General features: G+C 33.4%; 1 protein-coding gene across 1 annotated transcript; it reads right to left on the minus strand.

Annotated features, from left to right (window-relative positions):
* Positions 1-4,831: 4,831 nt before the first annotated feature.
* LOC115698309 (photosystem I reaction center subunit psaK, chloroplastic) lies at positions 4,832-5,842 on the minus strand. The gene is made up of 3 exons (XM_030625528.2): positions 5,575-5,842; positions 5,265-5,345; positions 4,832-5,144 (listed from the first exon to the last, which is right to left on the minus strand). The coding sequence occupies exons 1-3, from the start codon at positions 5,653-5,655 to the stop codon at positions 4,917-4,919; spliced, it is 390 nt and encodes a 129-aa protein (XP_030481388.1). The 5' UTR covers positions 5,656-5,842; the 3' UTR covers positions 4,832-4,916.
* Between the last annotated feature and the right edge of the window lie 19,350 nt (positions 5,843-25,192).

Below are 25,192 nucleotides of genomic sequence, written 5' to 3' on the forward strand. Positions count from 1 at the left end.
AGAAAGGTTAAGAGGACAAACTTTTTTTTAAAGAACCCAAGTTCATTAGAAAGATCGATGGGAATCACAGGGGGATTTACCTCCCCTTAAAAAGTACCAGAAACATTGCTAGAAGTCCTAGCACTTTTTGCTAAACCATCCACAAAAGATAAAGAACTACGATTAACATAGAAAAAGCTACAGCTACTAGAACTTTCAATTAAATCTAACACTACAAGAGAAACATTTAAAAAATTCCAATTAAGAGTACGCCTACGATTTTCCAAAGCTTGAATCGCCACTGTAAAATCAAAGAGAACATGGACCTCATTCCATTTGTTCTGAATTGCCCAATACAAAGCCAGCAACACAGCCTTAGATTTCGCTTCCAAAATTGAGGTTGTTGAAGTCTGCTGCAATTTATACATCCACGAGCCATCAAAAAGATTAATTGTGACCACAACCACCCCCGCAACCCATTTAGACCAGGATGCATCAGTCATCAACATCACTTCAGCTTCCTCCCTTCTAGGATCACACACAGTGTTCTGATTCCACAGACAAACCAAAACCAGCATCTACCAAACCAGATAATGCATGAAAAGAAACATGGACCTTTTGCGACAACTTAACCAAATCAGCAACTCCCCCTCTAAACACCAAACTGTTGCGAATGTTCCAAATTTTAGAATACAAGCAACCCATGAAGTTAACTAGCAAGACAAGCTCACCTAGTGGAAAGGAGAGACAAGGTTTTTTGCAAACTCTTAACACTGAAGTCCCAGGAATTCTTTCATTAAAGATAAGAAACTCCTCGAGCAACCACAAAGCCTTAGCCATACTACGATCTCTGAACACATGTAAACAAGTCTCAACATCTACACCACACAAAAGAAATTCATTGTCCAAACTAAAAGGAAACTTGCTTCTGATGGGAATAGCTTCGTTGAGGATCCTCCACAATAGAACCGCCAATCTAGGGTAAACTTTTCCATTCCAGAGCCACTTCCAAATATTTCTTGTGTGGCCAAATCTCAAATTTTGATCAACACAATACGCACTCTTTATGAAAAATTCTCCATTCAAATTATCCTTCCAAATAAGAGGGCAAACTTGTTATCACATTTAAGACTCTCAAATGAGCCATAAGATTCGAACTGACTAACAATATTACTTTGAAGTAAGTATTTTGTCACTAAACGCTCACTCAATAATAAATTATTTTAAATATTTAATTGTTAAGAAATGGTAAGATAATAGTAATGTCTCTAAAATATTTTTTATATATACTTAAATAATAAACTTAACATGATTTCTCCTTTGTATTTCAGTATCAACAATTGAGTTTGACTTTTGACATATTAATAAAGGTGTTACCATATTGTTGCTTTAATATCATAACACACTATCATCAATTATTTTTAATGTACATTATTATCAATTATTTTAATATAAATGTGATATGATAATGTGTTCTATGAAATATAAAAGGTATAAACTTTCAAAAATGTCTGTATCCATTGTCTTTGATGGGTTGGTAGTTTCGTTTACTTTCAAAATGAATCTTGTCATTTTATATTTCGTAAAAAAATAAAAAAAAGTTTAGTGGCTCATTTTATTTTTATTTTGATAAATTTATTAGATTTAGAATTAGATGCATTTATTTAGGTAGTTCATTTTATTCTAGTCTTATAGATGAGTATTTATGTGCTAAATGAGAAGTTGTTGTTCACTAAACTACTAATAAAAATAAAAGAATTAAGAACGATATTATCGAATGAAAATTTTAGATTGACTTACACACTAAGTTGTTCTTTTTCAGACGTTCGCGATACTGTTTATGAATGTGCAAGTAGTTAAAATTCACCGATCATTCCCAGGATAAAATAGTCCAGTTATATTGTATCGAAATTGTAACGCCCTAATGCTAAAGCACGCTACAGTGCTTTTTCAATTATAGTGCAATCTTTGCTAATCAAAGAATTTTCTCGAAAAACGTGTTTAATTAAAACATTTTGCATTACATATTAAACTTTGTAATATAATAAAATATTTACAAATGCCGGGATCCCGATTTCAAACTTTGAAAAATTAACATTTCAAAATACACATTTAGCACAGGTCGCACAGCGATTATCAAAATACAATTCCCAGATGTCCCGAGACCGAACACTCCAGGTCGCGCAGCTTGACATGTACAATCTCACCCGAGCTCAGGTTCACTCCTGTTCAGCCTTCGCCTTTCCTTTACCTACATATGGAAGCAGAACTGTGAGTCGACAAACTCAGTAAGAAATGCATATAATATATCATATAATTTCCGACCTGTAAATAGGCGCCCATACACCTATTTACAGAGCTTAACAGATGAGTAAGAACGTTTTAACTAGGATACGACCATGTACCATGTACCACATGCACTCAGTATATCATCGTACTAGTGTAGGTAGGGTATGACCGCACCTTGAGTACTATCAAGTGTTGTACCACAGAAATCTTGTATTTTCCCGTACAAGTGCTGGTAACACCTTGACGTACTTCCAAACATCATACACCTTACCAATGCACTCCGTACCGCAACCGTACAAGTGTTGGTAGTGTATGAATCACAACAAATAAGCATGTATACACATTAACACATACATACATTCAGATAATCACATCACACATTATACACAGTTCTTACCTATTTTCCGAATTCAAGTGTGCTGGCTGACCTGAACGGAAATCTCGTGCTAGATGGATGCCCTAATCACATTTTGAAACCGGGTAAGTCACATGATTAAAACCCTAATCCCGGGAAACCCAAAACCAAAACCCTAGGTTCTGCCATGCTCTTAATGGGTTATTCTAACTCTGGAAATGGGGAAACACCCAACTGAGGCATCGAAATGGCAAAAATTGAGAAAATGAAAGGCTCGGGGAACCCTGCCAAAACCGGCTAGCCGGTTTTTATGGCCCTGCAAACCGGCTAGCCGGTTTGCACCAGGTTTCCCAAAACCTTTCATTCAATGCTCAATCCTCCACCAAATGCAATGAAACCTTCCAGAGTACCTAATTAGGGCATAAACAACAATTTCCAGCCAGTATTTCACAGAACAAACCATTATAATTCAAGTTGCCATTAAAGCTCAAAGCTTGAGTTTCAAAACTCAAGCTTGCTTAGAACTAACACCAAGCATCAAAACCAGCTGCTAGGAACTTAATTTAACTCAAATAAACTATAAAATTCGAACCCTAATCATTTCAAAACCTAACAGCCAGTAAACCTAGAAATCTCATAATAACCATCTATGAACTCAAGAATAAAGAGGGATAAAAACTAGAGCTCACCTTAGCTTCAAAGACCCCTTGAATTCCTTGCTGCAAACACAAAAATCACAGCCTCTTTCCCCTTGTTCTTGCTGCCTTCAAAGGAGAGAGAGAGAGAGAGAGAGAGAGAGAGAGAGAGAGAGAGAGAGAGAGAGAGAGAGAGAGAGAGAGAAGAAAGAGCTTCTCTTTCAAGCTTGCTAATTTTTTTTAATTTCTTTTCTTTTTTGACTTTCCTAAATTGGAAAAAGGACTTAATTAAATCCTTTGCTGCCCAAAAATGACTAGGTGTCATCCTTACAATCAGCCACCTAATCCCCCCATAAAAGACTAAAATGCCCTTTAAATCAAACTTAGGTATTTTCAAAAGCTAGGGGTAAAATGGTCAAAATCCATAACCCCGCTCAATTCCGATAATTCATTTTCTCTAAAATATTTCCCCCCTATGAAATAAGGTTCTAAACTTACCCATGTGATCAATCTAGCCATCCATCGCATTTTTCATTGTCGCCGAGCAAAAATTACAAAAATAACATATTTCACATATAAGCTAAATAATACCCTTAGAGTTTAATAAAATCTCCGGAATTGAGAAATTATAACTCTAATATTTATTTCTAAATATTGGGATCCAAAATTAAATAAATTCACAAATAACAATAAAATAATAAAAATTAGTGCTATTTGCCTTTACTAATCCAAATTACTAAAGCGGTCATTACAGAAATCTTGTTGCACTACAGAGGATTATCGAATACACCCTAAAAATTATGATATCACAAATAGATTTTTATAGTGAAATTGTGCTTTTTTTATATATATATGAAAAAGATATATTCCTCCCATCAATTCAATCACATTATATAGAAGAATGAATTGAAAAAATATAAAGGAATGAAGATCGTTTTATGAATCGTGAAAGAGTTGTTACTAAACGTGTCTCATAATTAATACGACTAAGTATTTAATTTTATATTAAACACATTTTCAAATAGATAAAATAAGATAAAAAATAATATTTTATTAAATAAATTTTTATAAAAGTAAAGTGTCACACCACATCAGTCAGTTCAATTCAAATCAGTCAGACGAACAACGAGTACGCGTGTAAGTCCTCACTCATTCGCACAAAAATGGACTCCCGAGGCCCTAACCTACACTTTCATAATTTTGTGAAAGTATTCGTCAAAATTGAAACAGAAGTAATATTTCTGTTTTTTGACGTAATGAGAAGTAATAATTCTAATATTCTTTAATTAAAAAAAAATGTTAAATCCAATGAGTAAGTGAGAATATCTTTTAGTATATTAATTTATTTTAATTCTTTTTGAAAATACCCTAATTTAATCCACTTCATATTATTTTCAACTTTTGAGTCAGTAAGTACCACATTCTTCCAAATATTGCTTGATACATTTTTTCTCTCTCTCTCTATGATTCTATTATTATTTATATTTTCTAAATAGTATGCATGTTTCTGATTTTGGTTCCATCTCTTGGAAAAATGGATTAAAAGTAATCAAGTTACTTTAGAAGAAAAAAGTAGGTAACAAAAAAGCATTGGACTAGACATAAAAAAACAGTTTTTACAACTCAAGTACATAAAATTGCACAATATTTTAATTTTTTTACAGGGAACCAATGTTTTTGAGGCCAAGAACAACCCCAACACCAATAATATGCCCAACTGTACCACAAGCCAAAGTGTCAGCAAGGGTAAAACCGGCCGGGTCACCGGTCTGCAGACCGGAGTCCCTTGTCTCGAGCTTCAACCCAGCTGTCGCCTTTCGGTTAGCAGATGGGGCTAGCCCGAACCTTCCAGCAAACAACATTAGAGTTGTGCTAGTCACCATTATCTGTACCATCACACAAATACCAAGTGGGAAAAAATTACATAATTTACATTAAATTTACTTAACATATTCAAATTATGTTTGGACTAAATATAATATAACATTTTATATATGAATTTTTACCAAATTTGTTGGAGAACCAATGAAATCACATCGAGCACCCAAAGCACCCTTGCCCTTACGTTTCATTGGCTGAACTGCAGCCTGCACAAGTAAAAATAATACTAATTACAAGATGATCATATTTATGCTAAAAATCAAACCATTATAAATTATTTAATTACAGAAAATAAAAAGATTTTCTTTTTTCCTTTTTGACCAAAAACTACCATCTTCAAGAACCATTTTGAAAATTGTATAAACCTTTTCAAATCAACACCTACACTCATATATTTATATAAATATATGGTAAAAACTTGAGAGAAGCACTAACCAGAGTTCTGACAGGAGTAGATGAGATCTGGGGTCTGAGCCCATTGAATTGAGGGAGAGAAGTAGCAACTGTGGTTGCCATTTTTTTAGCCAAAATTAAAGGACAAATCTCTTAATTTTTTATTTTGTTCTTAGAAAAAAAAAGCATATAATTTGGTGAAAATGATGAAATGAATTATAAAAGTAGTGAGTGAGCAAAACTTTCACAGCAGCCACATGAACAATTTGTGGCTTGGTGTTGGTAGATTTGGATACACTAAGATACTTGGTGCTTAAGTGGCAATTTTCTATTGGTTTCCTGAAATTGGATAAGGTTTGAATTTGGATGTGATGAGTTGGAAACGGATCCATGTTAAGTGGGCTGGGCTTGGAAGTTGGATCAATGTTGTAGAGCCCACCCAGAGAGATATACCCAATAATCTATGGAATTTTTACAAAAATATTAAATTTTGAGCAAAAGTTTACAATTTTACTGCCACATGGAATTTTTTACAAAAATATTATCTTTTTATAAAACAACTGTAAAACAACAAAACAGAACAGTTAAAATAACAGTGGAACAACTAAAAAATAACCGTGGAACAGTATGGAAAACTTAACACAGTACACAGTATAAAACTTACACAGTATTTTTGAAAAAAAAAACATATTTTTTTAAAAAAATTCTGCCTCACAGTAAAAAAGTAAAATGGTTAGAATTTTCAGTATATGGTGTAAAAACCCCATAATCTATTGAAGATTTACAAATTGTTTTTCTTCTTTCCTATTAATATAATAGGATTTTTTTTTATATAAATTTAGAGAAAAATATAATTTTGAATATAGTGTTGATAACAAAAATAAGAATAAGATACAAAATGGCAGGTAGTTACCTAATTACAATAAGATAAGAACTGTAGCACTAATGCACATTAGACTCTACACGATTTTACTTATAATTAAAAAATAAATAAATTATTGTGGACATTATCCTACATGAAATAAATAGTAGAATATTTAGTTATATATAAGAATATGAGCTACTCCACTCATCACTAATTAGTTTTGAGATGGAACCCTGTGATTCTCAATATGGTATCAGAGTCATATCCCTTGCGGGCAAGTAATCTTATCCGATTCGCACCTATACAAATAGTCAGGGCCGGCCCTGAAACAAAGTGGGCCACAGGAAAATTTTTTTTTGGGCCTTATGTTAGAAAAAATGTGGTATTTTTCAAAATCAGTAAAAAAAATATATATATAATTTTAAAAGGGGAAAAAAATTGGGCCCTTGGGCTAGGTGGGCCCTAAGCACAGGCCTAGCCTGCCTATGCCCAGGGTCGGGCCTACAAATAGTGACAATGTCCACTCTGATACGGTTCAAGATTGGTGAGAAAAAAAATAGCCACCATCTTGAGGGGAAATATTATATGGATATTACCCCACATAGAATAAAATAGTAGAATATCGAGTCATATATAAGAATATGAGCTACTCCACTCATCACCAATTAATTTTGAAATGGAACCCTATAATTCTCAACATAGTTTAAAATAATGTCACATCAAAATTTTATATGTAAGAATATTCATAGAATTTGAATAAATTTGGATTTATAAAGGTGAAGAATACCTATTGAGTTTTTTCGGTTTCCATAGTTATTGACTATTTCATGTAGCGGTGATGTGATGACTTCAGGGCCTTGGGCCATCTTCATAGACTAGTGTTGTCTTAATAACATCTAAGGATAGTGTTGTGTGGTGAATCTCTTGCATTTTTAGGAGTCTATATGTTTGGATTTGTCACCATTGAGTCGATTGGATCAGTTTGACTTCTCTCACGAATTACAACTATCATGTTAACCTGTCAAGACTTTTAGACAAAAGCTTATGTTTTTGCTCTCAGTGAAAACACCAAAATATTGACTTTGCTTCTAGCCAACGACAGTGAGTCAAATTAAAGCGATTAGATAAAATAAATAATAGAAAGTAAAAATAATAAATAAAGAGAATAACAGAATTTCTAGAGGTTTAGCCCCGTAAGAATAGTAATAATCTACTTCTCTTTTGGTTGTATTGACTTGAAAGACAAAGAACTAAGTATTCTCTCTCACTAGGTCTTACAATGGATCTCTGAGTAAATTTCTCTTAGATCGCTCTTTCTCTCTTAAGTGTTCTTTCAGAATCAATTTCGTGTTCCTGAATAATGAGATTAAACCACTATTTATAGGGGTTTATTACATGAAAAATAGTTTCTCTTAATCTATACTAAATAAAATAGGAAACTAATTTACTTTCATTATTACAATACAAAGAACGGGAAACCTAGGCTTGTTGCTCTTATTCTTTGAACAAATCCCACAAATGTAGGGATTATCTTCGTTCTTGGAAGCAACGATGCCCATCTTTGAAGTTACCAACTCACATATCGGTGCATGCGAGTTGATCACACGATCGAGCTTTGGTTGGATGTCTCCTTATGACTCTAATCGGACATCCTGTTATGTACTATTGATATGGATCTTTCTACCAATCTTTGGGAGTTGCTATGAGTGTAACCTTCCGCCTAGATGGGAAAATATAGGACACGTGTCATACAGCTAATTGCCATGTCATAGTGCAAAAAATAAGATAACAATCATCATCATCACCAACAACACCATCATCATTATTCTCACAATCCATTTTCTCCTTTGTCTCATTCATCAATCTCAATTTTCCCCAAAATTTAGTTACCTCCATAGCTCTTACAAGTTCCCCACTGCCAAGTAAAATCCATCTCTCAATTCTATTTCTTCATCCGAACAAAACCCAAAAAACCAATTACGAAAAAAAAAAAAACTCGAAAGCCCCTAATCGCCACACCCTGCTCTGATTGTGATTTTTCTCCGTCCCAAGTTTTCCCCACATTCTGACTGTAATCGACGACCCTAACCATGATCGGATATTTGTTGTTAAGCTGCAGAGAGAGAGAGAGAGAGAGAGAGAGAGAGAGAGAGAGAGAGAGAGAGAGAGAGAGAGAGAGAGAGAGAGAGAGAGAGAGAGAGAGAGAGAGAGAGAGAGAGAGAGAGAGAGAGAGAGAGAGAGAGATAGAGAGAGAGAGAACTAATGCCCACTTGAAATTAATCAGATTAGTATCTAATTCAAAGAAAAATAGAGGATTGATTAGGTCAAATCTTCAATTATTATTTACCAGAGTTTCTGGCAATGTGGTAAACGAGGTTGAAGATCATTCTACCAAAATTTAAAGTAATTATGTGGATTTCGACTCTGCCGCACTTGACAACGCCTCCTATTTTTGGATCAGTCTAGCTTTTGTAGATGATGACATTTATGTAAAGGAAGAGGAGAATGACGATGAACTTGGTGATTAGAGCTCTATAGAAGGACCATTTGCACAATGGAGCTCTGGTGAGCTTGGGGGTCGAGGTGTTGTTGGGGTGGGGGTCGGGGGTGGCTGGGGGTGAAGACAAGGCTGGGGTGGAGATGAAGAAGAAGAAGGAAATAATTTTTTTAAAGATTTTTAAATAATTTATTTTTATTTTCGTTTTTTAAATTAAAATTATAATTTGGGTCAATAATTCTTCGACACGTGATAATTTTAAACAAGTAAATAAATTAGTTAAATTTAGGACTAACAGACTTACAAGAAATTTGACCTTACTATTGTCACTGTTTCTCGAGATTGAGAACTAATTTACATCAAAGTAAATTTATTGGAGACTTGCCATAAAATTCCCCTTATTTTATTATGAGAGAATATGTATTTTTTTTAAATTGTCATTTTTTATAATATTAATAAAGAATAACTCAAATTTCAAAATTATTAATTTATTTATAAACAATATAAATGAAACAAGACTAAATATATTTAACATAATATATAATATAAAAATATTAAATTTAAATAGAATAAAAAATATTAAATTAAATATATATGTAAAAATAAAAATATTTTAGCTAGCAATTTTTTTTGAGAAAATTTAAATATATCTAACATAATATCTATAAAAAATAAACCAAAATTTGTGAAAAACTGTATTTTTGTAAATGTCAGTTGTATATAAGAAAATATAAAAACTGGAAGCGTGCGAAGCGTAAAGTAATTCTCGCAAAAGAAATGTAACGAGTAATATAAAATATTTGCAGAAAAATAAATAACTTGACACAAGAGATTTATACGTGGTATCAGTGTTCTCACGAACACTCCTAGTCCACGGGGCCACGCCCAGAGAATGAAATCAATTAATAAAGTATCAAAATTACAAAGACAATTGACTTAAACAAGTTTAGACTCCCTCTAAAGTATTGCCGCAATCCTTTGTAATCCACTTTATGAATCTGACTTCTTGAAACACCTTCAAGCCCGAACTCCCTTCGTCTTTGAAGTGTGAGTGCTTACTTCCTCCCGAAGTAAGGCTTCAACAAGTCTTCTCCCGAAGACCAAGTGCTTACTTCCTCCCATAGTAAGGCTTTATCAAGTCTTCTCCCGAAGACCAATATCTCTTGTTCAGTCAAGTAGCTCTTCACAACCTCTAGGATAGAGTAAGAACAGAAATAGAACAACTAGAACCTAGATGAACAACTAGGCTCTCACAAAACAAAGAAACACTCTCTTCTCTCAAAAGATAAATGCAAAAAATGAATAATGGAAGAGGTAATTCGAATGGTTGCTCTCTAGGTTCTATTTATAGACCATAGAAACAAAAGAGGCAACCACAAGTTCGAATCTACAGCTGTACAAAAACTTTCCTAAGAAAACACGATCTGCTACAATAGAATCGGATGCTGACGCAGCAGATCACACCAGAATCGGGAAACTTGCTAAAATCGGGTCCGATCTTCTATCAATGCTTGATTCCTGCCAAAAACAGATTAGATATTTTGATTGTATCAAGATACAATCGAAATCAATAAGGAAAAGTCAATAATCAAAGTTTCCCTAAAAAAGACAACTTTCCAAAAGAGAATTCCTTCTCTTTTGAGAAGTTTTTCAACAAAGGAAAGTTCAGCTGAAAGTGCAACTTTCCAAACAAGGAAAAGGGCAACTACAATCCGAATTTATAAGGCAAGAAATTGAATATGAATGCTCAACAATCTTACCATAAATGGAAAAATTATTTTGTCAACTAACTTGCCAAAAAAGGACTTTACAATCTCCCCCTTTGGCACTTTAGATGAACAAAATAATTTTTAACATAAAGTACCTGCAAGGCAAAGTTAGCAAGAGCAAAAGAAACTACTCCCCCTGAGTAACACAATCGAATATAACAAAGAAACCAAAAACAAGCTAACTTTAAAAGATATGTTCACAAGTACTAACCAACCACAACTCCCCCTGGAAAAAGGGTCCAGAGTTGGGCAAACAAACAAGTTAAAAATAAATATCTCTCCCCCTTTTTGTTTATCGGAGTGCCAAAGAAAACAAGGAAAAAAAATAAGTTCAAACAAAAGCAAAAAAAAAAAAAAACTTAGTCTCGGTAGAGTTTAACCAAAGAAGTCAATTGCTTGGACATCTCATGCTGAACTTCTTCCATTGCTGCAAGGCGATTATGCACATTCTGAACTTCGGACTTGACTTCCAAGAGTTCTGCTGCAGCAGAACTTGAACTTGCAGCAGCAGCAGCACTAGTCTTTGGCCGTTTTGAAACACACCATCAAAGTATTCCGAGGGTTGGAATGTAGGTCCACTGATAGGAGGCTCAAGTGTTTCATGTGATTGAGCCACATTCTTCTGAGAAGATAAAACCTTATAGATTAGATTTGGAAAAACAAGTTTAAAGGTTGGCTTTTTACCTCTTCGGAAGGAGACAATCTGGTTCAGAATGTGGGAGGCCAAATCAATTGAAGTTCTAGAAGTGATGCGGTATAAAAATGATGCCACATCTTGAGACACTACGGTCTTGTTTGAATTAGGAACCCAATTGCTTAAAGCAAACCGCATAAGAGATGCATGAGAAAAAGTGAGGTGAGTGATTCGAAGACTCTCCCCTGGTTTCAATTCTGAACGAGCACCCGTGAGTTCAGAGAGCATCAACTCTCGATCCATGGACATCACTGCATTGGAGACATTCTCGGGCAATTGCAAAGCTTGAGCAATATCCTTTTCAGAAAAAGAGAGCCAATGACCCCTAACATAAACTCTTAGATATAGTCTAGAATTCTCATCAAGGAAATCATCACTGAGAGTAGCATAGAAATCCTTAACAATGTTAGCAATGTATCCAATGAAACCAGTGAGAGTGTTTTTCCATTGATGAAATTGAATAAACTTTACAATCCCATAAACACGATGAGCATGCAAATCATAGTTCCTCTCACTTTCAAACTTACGGTTTTCATATAAATTCCAGTCACGTTCATTATCACGATAATAAAATCGAGGGCAGCCAGAGAGAGATGAAGGGACATTACCAGAAGAAGGTTCTTCCATACACTGCTTGCCTTTGACAGCAGCAGAGGCCTTTGCTGCAGAAGCAGATTTTGATCGAGGAGGCTCTGGCTCGAGTTCTGTGTCCTCACTATCTTTCTCTGAATGAAGAGACACTGATTTGTCTGAAGAGACTTCCAAAGGATCTTCTTCTTCTGAACTTGAACTGGAGGAAGCCGAGGGAGGATTGATCTTGAGTTTCTTCTTGGCTGGAGGAACATCCTTCTCACGACTTTGAGAAGCTCGAAGTTCCTTCTCTGTAGAGGCTTGCTGGGCTCGAGTTCAAGTAGAAGGGCCTGTTGGAGTGGAGCCAGGAATTGATGCAGCAGGAGGGGGAACAGCCAATGGAGGAGGAGATTCCTTCGAAGATTCAGATGAAGAAGACCAGGTTCAAAGAGGTCTTACCGATTTGCGAGCAACTTGCTTGGGTGGACGTTTTGGCTTCTCGGTTTGAGATTCACGTTGGGGAAGCGATGAATCTCCGGCTTTGCAACAGCAGGAGGATGAACTGAAGCAGCAGGGGGTGCATTGGAAGGAGTTGCAACGGTTTCTTCCAATTTTTCGGTGTGCCCTAGATTCTTGGTTCTCACCATTTTGGATCTGAAAGAGAAGATGAACAGAAACAATACTAGGAACAAGACAATAGGTTCGGGTAGGTGGAGAGTTAAATGACAAAGTTTGGTTTTTATAAACTTGGAAGCAAGACAAGAAAAAGGAAACCAAATTTGAAAATTTAAATGGTAACCGCCAGCCCATGAACACATAAAAGGAAACCGCCCACTCCTCAACTCCTTTCTCTTTTTTATTTTGTTTTTTTTTATTAAAAAAAATAAAAGGAAACTAGAATTTCCAACAATATTTCCAAAAATAAGTCAATCTTTCAAGATTAAAGGCACATTACCATATAAAGATTAATCTTTAATTGGAAACATATCAAAATAAATCAAGGAAGAATAAATGTTGATACTTACCATTTAAGCACAAAATTTCCTTAGCCCATGAAACAAGTCAAACGCCTCCCTTTTTTTTTCTTATTTAAAACAAAACTGAAAATAAAATACAATGTGTACAATAAATATATGAGATTCTAAACAAGCATTGTAATCAAATATCATTGAAAATTGACAAAATAAAATACATGTTATGTTTTTAAGGAAAATAACTAATTAGTATCTCAAGAATAAATCATACTTAATTGATGTTGAGGAAAAAGATATGTATGTTACTAAAAATTGTGAACCAGGATTATCAATTTAATTTAATAGAGGAGACTTACAAATTTGAACACACTTGTCAGACATAAATGTGTGCAGTGAAAATAGGATCATTGTCCTTGGCAAGATTTTTCATTTTCGCCTTTTTCAATTTGATCCCGCAACTGGATGCTATTACACCATACTGAAGGTAGCCCTTTTCTATGGTAGTGCATCCTCATCATAGTTGCTAATTACAATGTTTCAGTTTACTCAATAGATGGCTTTCACACCTCAGTATGGGTAGCTCTATTCCAGCAAGGGGCCTGACAAGACTGAAACAAAAATTGCTCAACTCTGTATAAGAACATTATTTAATCCTAGACACAAATAAAGAGTAACATGAACCTTTTAACACAACATCACAAAGTATGATAAGAATGAGATCCTAAATAATTATAATCCAAAAGCATAAACATGATTTGTCAAAATACAATGAGAGAAGATTAAAAGCTATAAAAGAACCACATAACAGTATTGTACAAAAATATGAACAAGAGAGATTTAAACAATGCAAACTCCCAAAGACTTTCTGAGGGAGTCAAAGCGGCTTGCATCTAGGGCCTTTGTGAAAATATCAGCTAATTGTTTTTCAGTATCAACATATTCTAATTGCAATGATTTATTTTCAACAAGTTCCCTGATAAAGTGATGCCTTATATCAATGTGCTTTGTTCTAGAATGTTGAACAGGATTTTTGGAAATATTTATGGCACTAGTGTTATCACAAAAAATAGTCAAAACACCCAATTCAAATCCATAATCAATCAACATTTGTTTCAACCATAACAGTTGAGTACAACAACTGCCAGCAGCTATGTACTCAGCTTCGGCAATGGATAAGGAGATGGAATTTTGTTTCTTGCTATGCCAAGATACTAGATTATTCCCAAGAAAGAAACACCCTCCACTTGTGCTCTTTCGATCATCAGCATTGCCTGCCCAATTTGCATCACTAAAACAAGCAAGATTAGAATTAGTATCTTTCGAGTACCAAATTCCATAATCAGGAGTGCTATTAACATATCTAATAATCCTTTTTACAGCTGATACATGAGATTCCATAGGATTACTTTGATATCTAGCACACACTCCCACACTGTAACAAATATCAGGACGACTAGCAGTTAAATACAAAAGACTTCCAATCATGCTACGATAAAGTGTAGTGTCTACCTTTACTCCATTCTCATCTTTTGTCAATTTCAACGTGGTGCTCATTGGAGTACTTACCTGCTTAGCCGATTCAAGGCCAAATTTCTTGAAGACCCAAAAAGAAAGTAAGCTCACCAACCATGCTCATTTCAAATTCACTTTTCATTTTGATCAACAAATACCTGCACTTCATGGTTAGATGTAGAACCAAAAACTATATCATCAACATAAATTTGAGCAATGATAAAATCAGATTTTATATGCTTGATGAAAAGAGTTTTATCCACACTACCTCTTTGATAGTCATGAGAAAGTAAAAATTGAGTCAACCTTTCATACCAAGCTCGAGGAGCTTGTTTTAGACCATACAAAGCTTTTTCAAGTTTGTACACATGGTCTGGAAATTGAGGATCTTCAAATCCTTTTGGTTGCTCAACATAAACTTTCTCATTCAAAATACCATTTAGGAAGGCAGATTTCACATCCATTTGAAACAATTTAATATTCAAAATACAAGCAATACACAAAAGTAAACGAATTGATTCTAATCTTGCAACATGAGCAAAAGTTTCATCAAAACCAATACCTTCTACCTGTGTGTATCCTTGTGCCACCAAACGAGCCTTGTTTCTCACAATTGTACCGAACTCATCACTTTTATTTTTAAATAACCACTTTGTTCCAATTACATTTATACCTTTTGGTCTTCGGACCAAAATCCATACCTTGTTGCGAACAAATTGGTTGAGTTCCTCTTGCATTGCATTGAGCCATTCCTCAAAGGTCATGGCTTCCTTCACATTTTTCGGTTCATATTGAGACACAAAACAAAGAAAGCTGATTAAATTAACATACCTTCTGCGAGTTACCATGCTTTCTTCAGGATTTCCAAGAATGAGATCTTTTGGATGATTCAATTTGACTCTGGTGCTTGGTTCTTTCTGAATAGAATCAGTGATGATGTTTGGATGAGTCAAGATAGACGGTTCTGGTTCTCCAGTCTCAGTTGCAGCAGCAGATTCGTCATTTGCAGCATCATAAATGGGTTCCACTGCATCAGGATCTGCTTTTGCTGCTTCTGGAGGAGCATCCATGAGACTATATATCTTGGCTTCTGTGGAAAACTCTGAAAAATCTTTAAAATCATCAACAACCACATTAGTTGATTCCAAAACAGTTTGAGTTCTCATGTTATAAACACGGTAAGCTCTACTGTGTAAGGAATATCCAATAAACACACCAACATCACTTTTAGCATCAAATTTACCAATATGTTCACGATCTCTATAAACGTAACACACACAACCAAAAACATGAAAATGACTTACATTGGGGCGCTTACCTTTCCAGATTTCATAAGATATTTTTGAGGTACCTGGACGAATAAACACTCTGTTTATTATATAGCAAGTTGTGTTAATAGCTTCAGCCATAAGCGCTTTGTCAACTTCTTGCTATTTAACATCACTCTTGCCATTTCCTGTAATGTTCGATTCTTCCTCTCAACAACTCCATTTTGTTGAGGAGTTTTGGGAGCTGAAAATTCATGAGTTATACCTGTAGACTTGCAAAAATCATCATACATAGAATTTTCAAACTCCTTACCATGATCACTTCGAATTCGAACAATTTTCCCAATATTACAACCTTTCTCAACTCTTAATCTCAAACAAAGAGTTTTAAAGGCATCAAAAGTGTCAGACTTTTCTCTTAAGAAATCTACCCAAGTAAAACGAGAGAAATCATCAACACAAACAAAGATATATCGTTTACCATTCAAACTTTCAACTTGGATTGGACCCATAAGATCCATGTGAAGCAATTCCAATACTTTTGAGGTATTGATATCAGACACAGGTTTGTGAGTGATTTTTAATTGCTTCCCAAGTTGACATGGTTCACACTTACCAACACTTTCCTTACCAAGCTTGGGAAGTCCTCGAACAATACCTGCATTTGACAATTTTTTCAGGTTTTTATAATTAATATGCCCAAGCTTGGCATGCCACAGATCTGTGGTGTTGTTGATAGCTGAATGACAAGTAAACACAGGGGTTAGAGTGTAACAGTTATCATTGGATCGAAATCCCTGCAAGATACATTCATTATCATCATTCAGAACATAGCAATGATCACTATCAAATGAAACAGTAAACCCTTGGTCACAAATTTGACTAATGCTAAGTAAATTAGCCCTCAGTCCTTCAACCTAACATCACATTTTTCGCCCAGGTAACCCTTCAAAATTTAGAGTTCCCATACCAACAACTTTTCCAGATAAGCCATTACCAAAGGTGACTTCTCCACATTGCATAGGCCGAATGTTAGTCAAAAAGTCCTTGTCACCTGTCATATGTCTAGAACAACCACTGTCAAAATACCACATTTGAGATGCAGCAGTTTTATCAGAAAAACCAGCTAGACAATTCTTTTTCACCCATATTTGTTTCAAACCTTTATGTTTCTTTTGAGATTTTTCTAGATTATTAAAATAATTTGTTTTAAACAGATTTTTCAACGTGAAACATTTAGGTCTGATATGTCCTTTTCTACCACAAAAATGACAAGTGGGAACAAATCTTTTTACCTGAGATCTTGCTCTTTTCGAAAATCCTGGAGATTTTGCAGCATCAGAAACAGCTCTTGCTGCAACAGGCTGTGAAACTATTACAACAGACTTTGTAGCCTCAGTGTGGTTCGTTGGAACACTAGATTTTACAAACTTCGTGACTCCAGAACTTTCCATTCCATTTGAACCAAGACCTGCGAAACCTCTTTGACCTGCATTCTGAGCTTTTTCAAAAATAGAAGATCCAGGGTTAAGCATTTGAACATTTTTCTTAAAATTTTCAAGTTCCTTTTTTAAGAGAGTGATTTTTTCATCTTTATCACAAACACTTGTCTCATACTCTTTTATTTTCAATTCACACAATTTAATTTGATGAGACAATTTTTTATTCAATTTATTCAACTCTCTATTTTCAGAAGCAACCTGAATCCATTTTTTATACATGACTTTGTATGATTCAGCAAGAGACTCTTCACAGATTTCAGACTCATCTGAATCTGATTCCTCATAATCGGTGGTATTATTCAGACATACCAATTTAGCTTTCACCTGTGAATCACACACCACATTAGTCATAACAGAGGTTAGGGCAACATTTTCAGAATTATCTTCATCACTTTCGGTTTCATCATCACTCCAAGTGACATTGAAACTTTTCTTATTCTTTTTCAAAGTGTTTGCACACTCAACTTGAATATGCCCAAAACCTTCACATTCCCTGCACTGAATTCCCTTTTTGTTAGAGACAGATGGTTTAATTAAAGTGTTACCTTTTGAACCTTTCGAAATATTCTTTATTTCCCATCTTTTTCATATATTTCTGAAAATTCGTAGTTAATAAAGCAATCTCATCATCACATTCACTATCAGAATTTTCATTGTCAACAACTTTCAAAGCAATACTTTTACCTTTATCAGCAATGGATTTGGGTTTGTCCTTTTGTTTAATCTGTTTATTTAATTCAAAAGTACGTAAGGAACCCATCAATTCTTCCACCTTCATAGTGCTAAAATCTTTAGCTTCCTCCATTGCCAAAAGTTTAGTATCAAACCTTTCTGGAAGTACTCTAACAATTTTTCTCACAAGAACAGAGTCATCAACCTTTTCACCAAGAGCAAAATATTCATTAGCAATGTCAGATAATTTTTCATAAAATTCAGTTAAATTTTCATTATCAGACAGTCTAAGCTCATCAAATTTAGTTTGAAGCATGATAAATCTAGATCTTTTCACATCAGAAGTTCCTTCAAACTGAGTTTGAAGGATCTCCCAAGCTTCCTTAGCAGAAACACAAGATGATATAAGTTTAATGTAACCCTCACCTACACCATTAAAGATAGCATGCAAGGCTTTGCTATTGTAGGCAGAAAGTTTATCATCTTCAATAGACCATTCCAGTTCAGATTTTATAGTAGTATTACCTGAAGAATCTGTCTCAACTGGAAGAGACCAACCTAATAGAACCATTCTCCAAGCTTTCTCATCTTGAGATTTTATGAAGGCCCTCATTCTAACTTTCCAATAAGGATAGTTAGAGTCATTAAGCAACGGTGGTCTAGAAATAGAACTTCCTTCTGCAAAAAATGACATTTTAACACAAAAACGTTATAGGACCACACTAAGAGTTTAGTGTCCCGCTCTGATACCAAGTGAAAAACTGTGTTTTTGCAAATGTCAGTTGTATATAAGAAAATATAAAAACTGGAAGCGTCTGCAGAAGCAGAAAGTAATTCTGCTACAAAGAAAACGAACGAGCGTAATATAAAATATTTGCAGAAAAATAAATAACTTGACACAAGAGATTTATACGTGGTATCAGTGTTCTCACGAACACTCCTAGTCCACGGGGCCACGCCCAGAGAATGAAATCAATTAATAAAGTATCAAAATTACAAAGACAATTGACTTAAACAAGTTTAGACTCCCTCTAAAGTATTGCCGCAATCCTTTGTAATCCACTTTATGAATCTGACTTCTTGAAACACCTTCAAGCCCGAACTCCCTTCGTCTTTGAAGTGTGAGTGCTTACTTCCTCCCGAAGTAAGGCTTCAACAAGTCTTCTCCCGAAGACCAAGTGCTTACTTCCTCCCGAAGTAAGGCTTTATCAAGTCTTCTCCCGAAGACCAATCTCTTGTTCAGTCAAGTAGCTCTTCACAACCTCTAGGATAGAGTAAGAACAGAAATAGAACAACTAGAACCTAGATGAACAACTAGGCTCTCACAAAACAAAGAAACACTCTCTTCTCTCAAAAGATAAATGCAAAAAATGAATAATGGAAGAGGTAATTCGAATGGTTGCTCTCTAGGCTCTATTTATAGACCATAGAAACAAAAGAGGCAACCACAAGTTCGAATCTACAGCTGTACAAAAACTTTCCTAAGAAAACACGATCTGCTACAACAGAATCGGATGCTGACGCAGCAGATCACACCAGAATCGGGAAACTTGCTAAAATCGGGTCCGATCTTCTATCAATGCTTGATTCCTGCCAAAAACAGATTAGATATTCTGATTGTATCAAGATACAATCGAAATCAATAAGGAAAAGTCAATAATCAAAGTTTCCCTAAAAAAGAGAACTTTCCAAAAGAGAATTCCTTCTCTTTTGAGAAGTTTTTCAACAAAGGAAAGTTCAGCTGAAAGTGCAACTTTCCAAACAAGGAAAAGGGCAACTACAATTCGAATTTATAAGGCAAGAAATCGAATATGAATGCTCAACAATCTTACCATAAATGGAAAAATTATTTTGTCAACTAACTTGCCAAAAAAGGACTTTACAATTTGTTTATCAAAAGTATATGCAGTACATATATAAAGTAGAACACACCACCTCAAAGCATCTTCAATAGAGATGCATATAGTGATGTAAATGTAAAATATAGTTCAATTTGTTAAAAAGTCTATTCTAATAGTGTGCTAAATTATGATGCGAAAATCTCACATAATCAAAAGTGATCTAAATTTATATCACAATATAGCATGATGCAAAATTTGCATCAAAATAAATATTATGTTTTTATATTTACTATTATGCTATTTTAATATTTTATTATTAACTTTTAACTAACATAAGTTTTTTTTTTTTGCGACTTACATTATTATTATTATTATTAAATTTTACATTTAACTTTGCATTATAATTATTTTATATTTTTAATAAATTATTCAGTGAGAATTAAATAACATATTAAATTTTGTATCAAGATTTATAATTATGTGTTGGAGCACAATAGTAAAAGTTAAAGTAAAAATAACACAAAACTACTTTTTGTACAAAATATAGCTCAACTTTTACATCTCTCATTAGAAATGGTCTTAGAACATCTTGAAGGAGTACATTAAGTACATTAAGTTTAGTGCCATGATATAACTAAATTTAGTGTAAAAAGTTATTTTCACTCCAACCACACTATCTTAGTGCATCTGCAAGGAGCACATTAAATTTAGTGTCACGGTATCACTAATTTGGTGTAAAAAATTATTTCCACTCAAATCACAACACTAAGGGTGTGTTTGGAAGTAACCGTGTAATTACTAGGTAGGGTAATTACTAGGGTGGTAATTACACAGTTTAGTAATTACACTATATTTTAAAATGCAAGGTGTGTTTGGATATGAGGTAGTAATTATATATGAATTCCTAATATCTTGTTTGGCAAAATAGTTAGTAATTACATGGGAAAATAATATTTTTTAGTAGCTAATGTTTAATATGGAAAGTTTTTAGTAATTACACAGTGTAGTTACATCCAATTCTCATGGGGGGCCATGAGAATTGGAGAGTGTAATTGGAACCCCTCAATTACTTCCAATTACACAGTTACAGTGTAATTACATGGTCAGACAAACATGCCAAATTGTGTAATTACCTTCAATTACACACAAATCCAATTACATTGTGGCTTTCCAAACGCACCCTAAAAAACATTTCTTAATATTATATTAATTTATTAAAACTACCATAATTTTTATATCTAAAATATAAGAATGTGATGTGTAGTGTGTCTAATTTTTATTTTATGTATGTTTAAATTTATAATATATTTTTTTAAAAAAATTACAAAAATGTAATAAATTTTTACTTAAATCATAATTGAGAATAAAAATTATTTATGCTATTCATATTTAAATTTACACACAATAAATTAAAATGTGCTTCTACAATTCACCCCTCTAAAAGAGTCACGTGTGCAACGAATAGTTTGAACTTTATTTTCGACATATTAAATTTTTCTAAATTTTTCAAAATTTTACCGATGTCTTAAATAACTATAATATACACAATCATGAAAAAAAAAATAAGCTAATTTTTTTTTTGATTACCGAAATAAATAGGTGGGAGTAAATCAGTACACTAATTTTAAAAGTATGCATTATAATTTCATAAATACTATTAACAATTAAACATGTATAAATATTAAATAAATATAAAAAACAAAAAGTAGTGTATTTTGTGTGTGATACAACGCACAACACGCGACCATATAATGTAGGAGTGGCAAAACCTGTCATCGTATGGAGTTCGTCTCATATTTTATATGATCCACTTCTATATTTCGTGTCAGGCGTGTCGACTCGTTTTTTGACTTGTGTCTAATTTTTTCAACCCTAACTCGATCCGTAAAAAATTGTGTTGTGTTCGTGTCGATCTACTGTAACCCGTTTTGCTATTATTGAAGTTAGAGTTGTAGAAAAAAATGATAGATTTAGATTCCATTAGAAAACTTATATACATTATATATAGTTTGTTATATATATAATAAAAATTAAAAAAATTAAAATATTTTCAATTTGATGTTAAAAAAAATTTAATTTAATTTTTTTAACTTAACTAAATATATATTTTTGTATAATTATATTATTATTAATAATATTTTATTTTATTATATTTAAAAAAAAGCGTGTTAAGCGTGTCGTGTCGTATTTGACTCGTTTTTATTTTGCGTCAAGTCGTGTCGACCCGTTTTCAACCCGCATCTAATTTTTTTGATCCTAACCCGTAAAATTCATGTTGTGTTCGTGTACCGTGTCAAAACCTATTTTGTCACCCTTAATATAATGTTAGATTTGTTGTTTTGTTGGAGAATAAATAACTCCAAACTTACAAGTTTGAAGGATCCTTGGAGCTGGCCAGAAACAAGCACAATTTTCTTTGAAATTTGAGATTTTGACGCTCCAAGTCACACATGATTCCTTTGACCTGAATTCTGTATCTCCTCAAAAATAGAAGAATCAGGATTAAGTATTCTTACATTTTTCTCAAGTGCATTTAAATCTTTTGAAAACTTACAAATTTCATCATTTTTTGAAATTATTTTTTCTTCAAATTTTTCATTTAACTCAGAAAGTTGTTTGATTTCAAATGACAATTTTTTATTTTTGCTTACCAAGGATCAATTTTCAGAAAAAAGTTTCAACCATGAATCATAGTATCATACATCTCCTTGTAAGATTCCCTTAAAGATTCATCAGTCAATTCATATTCATCATTATCTAAATTTTCTTCATCTTTGAAAGTGTTATTCAAACACACAAAATTCTTACCTTTAGATACAGAATTCGGCATAACAAAAGTATTAGCAACATTACCTTCTTCATCTTCACTACTCTCGGAGTCATTATCACTCCAAGAAGCTATCATACCTTTTTTTATTCCTCTTTAAGGTATTTGCACATTCTGACTGAATATGACCAAATCCCTCACACTCCCTGCACTGAACATTTTTCTGTTAGATTGAAAAGGTTTAAGAAAAGAAGAAATACCTCTTGAAGTCTTAACATTAGTATTCTTATTTCCAATTTTCTTCAAGTATTTCTAAAAGTTTTTTACAAGCAAAGCCATGTCATTATCACCATCTTCATCATCTGAGGCTTTCTTTTCAGTACTTTTGAAAGCAATAGTCTTTTCCTTTTTCTTGGAAATACTCGGTTTCTCCTTTAAATGAATCATTTGATTTAATTCAAAGGTATACATAAACCCCATCAATTAATCTACTTTCATAGTACTAAAATCCTTAGCCTCTTCCATAGCCGTGAGCTTTACATTGAACCTGTCAGGAAGTACTCGTACTATCTTTCTCACCAAAACAGAATTATCAAGTTTCTCACCAAGGGCAAAATATTCATTAGAAATGTTAGATTATCTTTCATAGAATTTAGATAGTGTTTCAGACTTAGTCATTCTTAGATCATCAAACATAGTTTGTAACATGATAAATCTAGATCTTTTACCATCTTCAGTTCCTTCAAACTATGTTTAAAGAATAGTCCAAGCATCTTTAGCAGATATACAAGTAGAAACAAGTTTGATGAAACTTTCACCAACACCATCAAAGATAGCATGAAGAGCTTTATTGTTATAACTAGATAACTTCTCTTCTTTTGTAGTCCATAAAAGTTTAGATTTTACCTTTGTGCTACCATCATCGCTGTTCTTTGTGGGAGGAGACCATTCAAACAAAATTGCTTTCCATACTTTTTCATCTTGAGCTTTAATGAAAGCTCTCATCCTCACTTTCCAGTATGGATAGTTTGTGTCATTGAGTGGAGGACAAGATACCAAACTTTCGTCTACAAAGAAAGACATTTCACACAAGAAACAAATTAAACGAAAATTAAACACAAGATCTCACTAAGAATTTAGTGAACCGCTCTGATACCAATTGAAATTCTGTTTTTAATAATTACCAAGTAAAAGTATCAAGCAATTTAAATAATGGGGAACTGTAGTAAAATTGTTTGAACAGAATTTATCTCTGTTCTATTAGACACAAAATCTAACAAAATAAAAATATACTGCAAAAAGTAAAATGCAGAATATTAAAATGATACATAACATTTTATACGTGGTATCAGTAATTCTTTCGAATTGCTCCTAGTCCACGGGGCCACGCCCAAAGAAAGAAATTTATTAGATAAATCTCAAGCGTTTACAAAACTAAATTGACTTATACAAATATGGACTCCCTCTTTAAATTTACCGCAACTGTTAAAATCTATTCTTCTAATCAAATTTCAAAAGTGCCGAGACCTTGAACTCCCTTCAATTCGTAGCACTTGCACACTTCATCCCGAAGAGTGTCTCACATGCAATCTTCCTCTCGAAGAGTGTCTAACTTGCAATCTTCCTCCCGAAGAGTGATACACTTGCAATCTTCCTTCCGAAGAGTGACTAACTTGCAATCTTCCTCCCAAAGAGTGACTAACTTGCGATCTTCCTCTTGAAGAGTGACTCACATGCACTTTTTCCTCCCGAAAAGGTGACTCACGAACAAGACTTCTCCCGAAGCTTGATTAACAATATCTAAGGTGTTCAACCTGCACAATTTTAACAAGAAACAATACAGAGTAACACAATAATAAAATACTAAGAACTTGTTGGACTCAAGTTCTTCACACAACAAAGAAAACACTCTCTAACTTTGAAAAGTAATATAGAATTGATACACTAAGAGAGCTTATCAATGCCAGCAACTTAAGGGTGTATTTATACACTTTAGAAACCCTCTAAGTCATGGTCAAGCAACCAATAAATGATCAGGTTATTAAATGAAAATCTTCCCAAGAAGGAAAGTCAAAATCTATTTAAACAGACAGTCATTCCGTTTAAACAGATATAGTGAACTTGGATAGTTTTTCATCAAACTTTCCATAAATAAATAAGGCAACTTTGACTATATTAATACCCATAGTTGTGCACGGTTTTTTGGTCAAGAAATCAGATCAAAAGGATTAAAAAGCAAAGAATAAAATCAAATATTATATAAAAGGAAAACTCATAATTAGTTCACAAAAAATCAAATAAGAATAAGATCTAATTTTGAAAAACCTTTTCACACAAGAAAACGAAACTATATTTTCAAAAATAATGAAAGAACAAATAAAAATAATTTCAAAAATATCACAAATATTTTTTTTTTATTTTATCAAATATGCTAATAAAAGACTTTACAGATATAATATAAAAGTGTTAAGTGAAAAAAAATTAGCAATATATTTTGAAAAATAAAGTTTGGGTCCGTTTAGTATAGTTTTTAGAAAAACTAAAAGCTCCTTCTTAAAAAAAACTACAATAAAAAAATGTTTGGTAACTAGTTAAAAAATAACTTAATGAAAAATTTATGGAAAACCTATAGCTAAAAGCTAAATTTGGTACAACCTAACTTTTTTTTTAAAAAAATTTAATTAAAAGACTATAATAAATTATTTTGTACTAAAAATATATTTAATTAT

This window comes from Cannabis sativa, chromosome 7, assembly GCF_029168945.1.
Source record: "Cannabis sativa cultivar Pink pepper isolate KNU-18-1 chromosome 7, ASM2916894v1, whole genome shotgun sequence".
Lineage (NCBI taxonomy): Eukaryota > Viridiplantae > Streptophyta > Magnoliopsida > Rosales > Cannabaceae > Cannabis > Cannabis sativa.

What these genes read in the sequence shown, in the direction of transcription:
- LOC115698309 (XM_030625528.2), bottom strand. Translation starts at nt 5,655, where the DNA reads ATGGCAACCACAGTTGCTACTTCTCTCCCTCAATTCAATGGGCTCAGA. An exon ending in CTACTCCTGTCAGAACTCTG is followed by an intron (nt 5,346 to 5,574) that starts GTTAGTGCTTCT and finishes TTACTTGTGCAG; the next exon opens with GCTGCAGTTCAGCCAATGAA. An exon ending in TTGGTTCTCCAACAAATTTG is followed by an intron (nt 5,145 to 5,264) that starts GTAAAAATTCAT and finishes GTGATGGTACAG; the next exon opens with ATAATGGTGACTAGCACAAC.